Consider the following 9,892-nt stretch of genomic DNA (forward strand, 5'->3'; position numbering starts at 1 on the left):
TTATACTGCATCTTGCTTCTGGTGACCATAATGGTGTAGGGTGGCCTCGTAGAAAATGCATTTTGGATATACGTGCTTATTTTTAGCATACATTTTGGAAGATATTCATAATTAGCATGAATACATTGGGAAGATATTCATAATGAGTATGCAGATTAGGCATGGGCAATAAGGTATTGAATGTACATTCCTTGAAAAAATGGCTGAGAATAAGTTAGTGGCGATAACTATTCTCTGGTTGTTTTCTACAGATGATTTCTTTTTCTCATCCAGACGTTACGTTTACTGATAATGAACGGGGCATGGCAGGTCAGAATGATTGAGATTCGTCCTTGTCAGGCAGAGAATATAAGTTGGCACCAGGAGGAAAGGGAAGTTTACATTCTAAATGTTTTGGCCTTTCATGAAAGCCAGGTAGGACAATTGAGCTTTTAGGAAAGAGATAGTATTCGAACAAAACATTTTGCATCTATTCGGTGTCCCTGAGAAAGACCCAAAGGGTTAAAGAATGGCTACTGTTGAGCCACACCATGCGCGTGCAGTCATATATGCACAGTAAACTGACAAAAGACAATTTCATGCGATAGATAATGAGAATAATGAAGCAGGCAACCAACCATTATCCTTTTACAAGGAATCTGCAACAATGTCTGAATATATCATCTACTTTGCATGATGACATCAAGAAGTGAGTGCTGTAACATCCTCCATCAAGAAGTGAGCACTGTAACACCCTCTTACTTGGTCAGCCATGTGCTGTTTCATTAGGTTTCTTTGGCTATCAATACCTCTCTGATTTATCATTATCTAATAATACTAGTGAGATTATTGTCAATCTATTCTAAATATCAAAAATTTAAAAGTCGGAATTAGTGATGAGACTTGTTTGTATCTTTTTACATTATAAATTTATAAGTAACTCTTAAAGTTCTTGAAAATCAATTCCAAACACTTAAATTAGAAAAACTAGCGTTATATTTTTGTATATGAGTTAACATAACCTAATATAACAAGGTTATATAAAGTTATATCTGTATCTGATTTCTGATAACCTAATACAACGGTTATATTTCTGTATACGATTTCTCATACCCTAAGACAACGGTTATATTTCTGTATACGATTTCTAGAGACCTGATACAACGGTAATATTTCTGTATGCTATTTCTCATAACCTAATACAACGGTTATATTACTAGTGACCTGAAAAAATAACTTCACAGTTCAAATTTTTATTCCGGGTTATGAATTCCGACTAAATTTGGCATGCAAAAAGCGTGAAAGAATATTTCGCATTCATGAATCGGAAAAGTGAAAAGATATGACATCATACGCGTGCCAAATTCTGCCAGTAATCCAGAAAGCGATTGGTTCCAAAATTGCTATACCAAACATAACAGAAACCTAACAAAAACCTTGTTTGGGAATTTTGGGTGGGGAACAACGCTAGCAATGAGACCTTTCGAAAGCAAAACCTTGCTTTGGAATCAGTGAAAAGCAAAGCATTTTTGGCATCAAACAAAAAGACTGATGACGAGAGGCTGACATCATTTCTGTGTATAAAGATGGCTGAGCAATGAACTTGGAACTCGGATCTTGAAGCGTTTTGAGCTTTAACAAGCTTTTCACTTTTATTTTTTCTCTGTTTGGTGAAGTGTTCGAAGAAAAATTCTGCATGGCGATCAACGAGCTGCAGCAACGACGTGTTAACCTCGTCACAACTCTTTGCCAAGAAGTAACTGATGAGTTTTCAATTCTAGAGTGCAGATCTGGTTTTAAACTTGTGATAATTTCAACTCTTAATATACTCTAATTATATACGCGTTAATGGAGCCTTTGCATTTTTATTGCAGGGGATTCTGGACGAGCATTTCACTCAGCTTCAACAGCTGCAGGACGAAATCAATCCTGATTTCGTCCAAGAAGTTATTTCTTTGTTCTTTGAGGACACGCAGAAAATGCTGAATACTTTGCAAAACACACTGTATATTTACTTATTCTCTAGACTCTCAAGGGAAATTAGGTATTTAGTATTTACATTGGTTTCACATCATGTTATAAAGTATTATATAAATGATCAGGTTTAAGGTTCTAATTCATATAAGTTAAGCCAAGAAAACAAAAATATTTTGTTATGACGTATTATATAAATAACAAGGTTCAAAGTTCTAATCCACATGGGTTAAGCCAACCAAATAAAAATATTTTAACCACATCATGTAACCCTGTAATAGATCCTAACGTTGAGGTTTTTTTGTCCTTATGGCATTATTTTTGGTAATGTTACATGAGTATGTACACAAGGCTGTAAAGCAACTCACTTCCCCTTCAATTATAAGTTTTAAACTGGATTTAAGTTTTCAATTTGCATGTTGCTGAGTTGTTCATGCATGGACCTAATTGCAGCAATCAGGAACCAGTGGACTACAAAATGGTTGATTCGTGTCTGAACCATTTTAAGGGTAGCAGCTCAAGGTATCAGAAGAGTGTAACTCACTAGCATTGCTCGCTTGTATTTACTAACAACATAACAACCTAAACACTTAATGTGGAATTTTATTGCAAAACTGCTCTGAATATGAATATAGATATGTAGCATAGGTATTTTCCCTTAGTTTAGTGATGCAGGAGAGCATGCAGTACGGGGACTAATTATGGTATGATGATATTTTACATGAACAGTATTGGGGCACAGCGTGTGAAAAATGTATGCACAATATTTCGAGCGTGCTGTGAAGAAAAAATGAAAACTGGGTAACTAAATTATCAGAGCCATCAATGTTGTCTAGTCAATGATTATTACTTCAATTATTGGAATTATTTGTTGACATGGTGTGCACTTAGAACACCAACTAATACAGAGGGAGCTTCCTTGTTTGCTTTGTCACTGCAGATGCTTGCAGTGTCTGCAAGAACTGAAGCAGGAGTATTATCTTCTCAAGGACAAGCTGGAAATTCTATTAAAGGTAATCTATAATTTACAATATTTCTTGCAAGCCAGCTGATTTTTCTTACTTTCAAAACACAACACAAATTGTTAAAAAAAATTCATAGTGGTGTGAGTAACGTTTTGTTTTTTCTGTGACCGGTAAATTGAAGCTTGAACAACAGATCCGGCGAGCCAGTGGAAACATATGCGTGGCAAATTAAGATTTACCCCCATCCCTAGCATGGGCGCCCTAGAGATCAGCTTTTTTTTTTGAGGGAATGAGGATCATAGTGATCAGAAAAGGGGTTCAGTCCCATAGCGAGAGGAAATTGAACGTTAATGGCGATGATGTTTCATTTCCATAATTTTTAGTTCTGTTGTTGCAGTTAGATATTCTGTTCTTTTGAGATCTGCGGGATACATCTTATATAGAGTACTGTCGACTTATCTATGGAATCTCAGTGTACAGTTATGAAAGAGTAATGCCGTGTCGAGACTCTTTTTTTCTGTAAGTAGTTTGCTGTTATGAATAGATTGACAAGTTTTTACAGTCATGTTTAGCCATTATTGTGAGTGTCAGGTTATTATGAGTTTTTCAAAAGAATGTGTAAACTGGTAGGTGTTATCGAATTTGAACTCTTTTAATCTTAATGTGAACTCTTTTAATCTTAATATCCCTGGTTTCTTATCGTGTAATATTTAAAAAAAAATATATTAAAACCATTTTTTTAATAGTAATTCAATATTATATGAATATTTTAATTTTTAATATTATTATAAAGATTGCATTTTATTGATAGGTTATTACTAATTTAAGATATTATAGAGGTTTATGATTCTTTATATATTTAATATGAAAATGTAATATTTTAAGAAATATTAATAATGAAAATAATTACATAGATATTTTTTTAATATGATGGGATGTATTTTAGTGTGGAGAATGTGAATAATAAATAAAATATTTCAAAATGGAAATAAAAAAATTACTGTTAATTCTTTTTTAATTAATATGTTGCTCAATATTAGCCTAAATTCTTTTTTATTATAAGAGATTTGATTATCTTGGTATTTGGTATATCCATAGTTGTTAAAATGAATATATACTAGTTTCATAACAATAATATTTTATTTACAAGGGAAAACTTTGATTTCTATCTTTTTAAAAATTAATTTTTAATACAATTATAAATATATTTAATTATATTACTTTTAAAATATTTCAAAGTGAAAATAAAAAAATTATTGTTAAAACTTTTTTTATTAATATGTTGCTCAATACTAGCCTAAATTCTTTTTTATTATAAGAGATTTGATTATCTTGGTATTTGGTATATCCATAGTTGTTAAAATGAATATATACTAGTTTCATAACAATAATATTTTATTTACAAGGAAAACTTTGATTTCTATCTTTTTAAAATTTTTTTTTTAATGCAATTATAAATATATTTAATTATATTACTTTTACAAGTATTTTTGTGTTAAAAGTATATTTTTATATCTCTTTTTTTTGGTTCAGAGGAAAATTGGATTTTTATTATATGATAAAACCAGTGTATTTGTCATGTTATCATCTATATATCAGATAAATGTCCATATGCTAGTTATGTCATACATGTAAAAAATATTAGGGCTAGTCCCTCCAATATCCATTTTTTTCATAATATTTTGTAAGCTATAAAACAAAGTGACTATATAATTTGTGGATCAATATCTGACATATGTCATGTACAAAAACTATAAAAAATCAAGCTATAAGGAAATAAGAGAAATCCATAGTACATGTATTTCATGACTTCATATGGCTGGCCAAGACCATCCTTTGGCAACTTGTCTCACTCCATATTGGCTTCCCTGTATATGTGAGTAATAGTATAGGATGTAAGAGAGTCTAGTATGTGCTTGATCTCTTTTTTATCCAGCTAGATAATGAGTAATGAGGGAGGATCAAAGTTTGTGTATCAAAGTATTCTATCAATGAGAAATCTAGAATCTCCATAAATATGAAGACTATGTAGCTGCTTCTCATGTGAAAACCAAAATAGTCCCCATAAAGAAATTTCTTTAGCTCTTGCATTTGTGTCAGGACATCCATTCCAATGAAGATTATATTGTGATATTTTGTTTATATTTATCCTTAAAACTGCCCCACATCCACATCTGCCAAGTTGTGTTGCCCCATCAAAGAATCAAGTTAGGAGGCTAAAAGTTGGTAGAACCAATTGGTGGGAAGAGAAACCTGAGAATCACTCTCATGTGTGGGTGTTGATGTCCATGTTAATACCAAACAAATACATAATAGAATCTAAAAATAAAAATATTTTAATATACATTTTCAATGATATATTTTTATATTAATCTTAAATATATAAATAAAGTAATTAAAAAAAACATTATAATTTTTTTATATGTTTTTTTCCAATAAAATATCTATAATCTAAGGTTCATATATAAAATCTAAATATTTTTAATAATAAGAAATTATCTTTTTTTGACATAAAATAAATATATAGCATTTTTAAACTATATTAATACTAAAGAAATATTTAAATATAAAAAAAGACTAACCTACTTTAAATAAAACAATTATACATCACAATAATTTTACATCAATTTAATGGAGAGAAAGGATAATTAACATTAAAAATATTCTAATTATATTTGATTAATTTATTTTTTAACTTATTCTTAGTAAATAACATTAAAAAAAAGTGGCAAAAATAATATTTCAATGCAGGTCATAAAGCACATTCTAATGAGGTTAAGTGAGATGTGTAAATTCATTCTTCTCCACATGGAGAAATAGTGTAAATCCATTTAGACTTTGAATTTATTATTTATCTAAAGCTATCAAATTAGCTTTTATTAATAGAAATAAACAATATATTTTGTAAACAAACAAAGTGGGTGTGCTAAAGAGGCAAGGAAAAAAAATACAATACACTATTGAGTAGAAATAATCCGAAGCTAAAAAGTCCATAAGTAACTCAACATATGCCAAGAAAAAGAGAAAACAATGAAAGAGGAAATTATGGATGACAAGAAGAGCCGATTTTTATTTTTTTCCCTTCTTTGAACTTGTTTCCACCCAATGGAGCAACCACAACTAAAGTTAGTTCTAATCCTCCTCAAGATGTGGGGCTTTTTGTCATAATCTAAACCCTCTAAGGAATGTGCTAGTTTGGTTCCATCTAGACTTGTGGAAGGGTGATGTTCTTCTAATTATGGACTTGTCCATGGTGGATTGGTAGATATATAACATCCCCCTTCATTTTGTCTTTGGGTTGTTCTTGTTGTGTCTCTTTGATATCGTCTTGCTCATCTTCTTAAAGAGGAGGTTCACTAAATTTCCATCCTTTTGGTCTAATTGGTTGCTTCTTTTTCCTTTTGGGGGTCTCTTTTTCCATAGGACATGTGTTCACATGTTTGAAAGCACACACCACATCTAAAGGCTGCATTCTCATAATCTAGAGTTTGATAACATTGAAAATTCTTGTGCTTCAAAGCAATGTGATTTGGTAATCCTTGGCTAAGATCTATCTCCACACAAATCCTAGCAAAGGTGAAAATTATTTTTTTGTCCTTTCCATATCCATTTTTTTTGTATTTGCCTACTTTGTTTCCAATGTCTTCATGGACTAATGTCTTCATGGATTTCATGGAGCGAGAAAGAAATGGGAATATTTGGGAGTCTAACCCAAACTAGGGTAGTGGTGACCACCATGGATGTAGCATCAAAACCAGGGAACCATGGAGTGATTAGTACTTGAGCTCTACCCTTCATTTAGTACAAAGTCAAGTTCTTCTTGAGTGTTTAATTGGACTACAAAAAATCCTTTAGAGCAAGAGTTAAATATCACAATTAGGTGTCCATGAACTGAACATCCACTTACCTAATGCTTTAGGTTTTAGCCCAAAGACATTAATTCTGCATATAATGGCCTTAGATTCCAGTGTTGAGAATAAGGAGGATCTGTGTGAGATATTAACCTCCATGGATGGGGCTTGCTCCATTTGGTCCACAATATATGAGCCTTGAAATATTCTGATTTAAATGTGCTGGGTTTTGTTTCACTAAAATAAAAACCCTCCATTTAACTATTTCTTTGAATGAGATAGTTGAACCATTTGTTGGCCTAATATCGAGAGCACCTCCACATAATCTAGAATTTAAGAATTTAAAATTATTATAAATTTCTAGATATACAAGTTTCTTTAAATAATGTGGGGGTCATAAAGAACCTTTCCATCATATTGCAGGCATGGACATTTTTGGAGAATGCCCCATTTTTCTTCGATAGTCTTTTTGAGGGATAAAATCTAGTCTAAAATTATTTCTTAAAATAATTGTGGATTTCCCATATACTTATAAAGACCTGAAAAAGTGTTTCTATTTCTGACTATGTCTAGACAGTGTGAGCAGATGCCATGTTAACAGTATTAGATTCCCTGACCCAGGATCCATAGAGGCCATGCAAACGCATGTGTAAACAAAACAACAGAGACCCAAGAAAATGAACTTGAAAGTTGGAATAAACCACAGGAAAAAGAAATTAATATACATGGTACCTGGAGGTCGCCTTACCCTCATCCAATTGTGAAGACCTACAACACGGCCCGCAACGGAAAACCAGGTGGCAAGGAGGGCCCTCGAAAAGGAGACAATTTGGTCACAATACTGGATAACTCCATAGAGTCAACTCGACAAAATCCATCACCCATGGAAACATTGTAATGAATCTGCAATTGAAACTTCCCTAGGAGGAGCCAACCTCGAGCATACTCCCTGTAGCGGGCTTGGAAAGGCACAGCGAGGCCACGATCCGATACATTAACATTGATACAAGAAACCCCTGTAGAGGCGGCATCTGCAATCTTAGAAGAACGGTGCAAAGAAACCCCAAGGAGACGCACCATTCTTCTTTTTTCCAACCCTTCTATTGTAACTCTTAAAGTTATCAAAATGTGAGAAAATAGGTTTTGGATTTACCATTCTTAGAGAGAAATAAAAATATGAGAAAACAAATATTAAAATTATTAATGGTGTAGAAGGATTAAAAATTGAAGATTTTTTATATATTATTAAATTTTATTTATTATTATTATTTCAATTTTTTATTTTTTTCAACTTTTTTATCAGAGGATCCACAGTGAGAACCATTTTCTGCCAAAGTTTCAAATCTCAATCGGGATCCATCATCAGGACAACTTGAATGCTTGATAGAAGAAGAGCTTAATGGAGAGATTAAATAGTAATGAGGAGGGTAAATTGAGATGAATGTCGGCTCTCTTTTTTTTTGAATATATATATATATATATATATATATATATATATATAATTAATTAATAATAGAAGAGAGTAATTGAGAGGAATGTCGGCTCTTTCTTTTTTGAATAATAATTTTGATTAATTAATGATGAGCTAATTAATTGATTTAAATTAATATAAATTATTATTATGTTGATCATTATCATAATTAAAATTAATATTAATTTTTTAATTAATTAATTATAATATTTAATAATTGGTTACTTTTAATTTTAATATTAATTTTTAATTAATTAATTATAATATTTTTAATAATAGGTTACTTTTAATTTAATATAAGAATAATTATTAATATTAATTGTCAATATTATTATTATTATGACTAATATAATCATTAATAATAATAATTATTATTAATAATATTAATATTGATCATAATTAATATTAATAATACAATCCTAGTATATTGTAATAATATTTAATATTTAACAATTATTAATATTTAATATTTAATAAATATAATATATGTTAGTACAATTTTTATTTTTTTTTCCCAAGGAAAAAAACGGTAACCTTTTATTAAAAAATTAATGAAAAGTTACACTAGCAGATGCATTGAAGCATTCCGTGAGCTGCCACATGGGCACGAGTGCTTTCGCACCCCACGCAACGTTAGAAGACTAACGTGCACAAAGAATGAGAGAAATAGAAAAGAGGAGAGAGAAAGAAAAAGGCAAGAAGAAACTGAATTCCGGCTGTGAGTAAAACTCACGCTTCAAGTTTTTCTCCCCTTTTTCTTTTCGACCTTGCGCCACTCTCCTTGAGTGGGCTCGATCGTAGCAATAACCAGCTGTGTTTCTGCATTCTGTGAGCCTGTTTCTTTGTCTGAGTCTGAGGTATCTGAGAGGTGATGCCGCTTGATGCCTCCCATACTTTGATCCGCTCTTGTCATCTCTGCCTGATTCTGCTCTGCCTGATTTGAGTGTAGCTGTGAGTCCTCTGTGGCTGGTGTGGTACCCTTTTGAGTCTCTTTTTCTTGTGAAAACTCTGCATTCTCTGCGGGAGGCTCTTCCTCCGCTGCTTCTGACTCTTCGTCCTCTGAGTCTGGGGGGGAGAATTGCCATCCTTTCCTCTGCTTCCCTTTCTGCTTCTTTTTACTGTTTGTTTTCTTGGCTTCTGGACATGTGCTTTGCAGGTGTCCTGTTTGTCTACAGAGCCTACATCTGAAAGCGGTGTTTTCATAGTCTAGTGCTTGCATCCAATTCTGTTGTTTGTAGATCAGCCTAATGTTATCCGGCAGCCCTTTGCTTAGATCTACTTCCACACAGATGCGTGCGAAAGTGTAGATCCTTTCGTCAATCCGTTCCAGATCTGTTTTGATATATTTCCCTATGCTGTTCCCAATTCCTTCCAGTACTTGTTCACTCCAGAAGTGAAGGGGAAGGTTGTACAGGCGAACCCAAACCGGCACTGTGGATACAGTCATTTTGTTTGGGTCAAAATCTGGAAACCATGGGGTCATAAACAGCCCCGCTGTTCCCCAAAACCAAGGCCTAGCGCTGATCACTGTATCTCTGACTTCCTTGGATGTAAATCTTACTATAAAGAAACCCTTGGAGCACAGATGTATATCACATTCCATGGTCCAATTGGTAAAGATCCAGTGGAATAGATCCATTGGCTTGGGCCAA

The 9,892-nt window shown here is 32.5% G+C and overlaps 1 protein-coding gene across 1 annotated transcript; it reads left to right on the top strand.

Annotated features, from left to right (window-relative positions):
• The first annotated feature begins 1,604 nt into the window (after window positions 1-1,604).
• On the top strand, window positions 1,605-3,570 carry LOC149258919 (histidine-containing phosphotransfer protein 1-like). The gene is made up of 6 exons (XM_089373898.1): window positions 1,605-1,735; window positions 1,854-1,984; window positions 2,407-2,475; window positions 2,683-2,754; window positions 2,894-2,966; window positions 3,100-3,570. The coding sequence occupies exons 1-6, from the start codon at window positions 1,676-1,678 to the stop codon at window positions 3,148-3,150; spliced, it is 456 nt and encodes a 151-aa protein (XP_089230024.1). The 5' UTR covers window positions 1,605-1,675; the 3' UTR covers window positions 3,151-3,570.
• Window positions 3,571-9,892: the final 6,322 nt, after the last annotated feature.

Source organism: Pinus tabuliformis, chromosome 6 (assembly GCF_031772625.1).
Source record: "Pinus tabuliformis cultivar Carrire ecotype Pingquan chromosome 6, CPIR1, whole genome shotgun sequence".
NCBI classification, from domain to species: domain Eukaryota; kingdom Viridiplantae; phylum Streptophyta; class Pinopsida; order Pinales; family Pinaceae; genus Pinus; species Pinus tabuliformis.

What these genes read in the sequence shown, in the direction of transcription:
- LOC149258919 (XM_089373898.1), top strand. Translation starts at nt 1,676, where the DNA reads ATGGCGATCAACGAGCTGCAGCAACGACGTGTTAACCTCGTCACAACT. An exon ending in TCACAACTCTTTGCCAAGAA is followed by an intron (nt 1,736 to 1,853) that starts GTAACTGATGAG and finishes TTTTTATTGCAG; the next exon opens with GGGATTCTGGACGAGCATTT. An exon ending in GAAGAAAAAATGAAAACTGG is followed by an intron (nt 2,755 to 2,893) that starts GTAACTAAATTA and finishes TTGTCACTGCAG; the next exon opens with ATGCTTGCAGTGTCTGCAAG.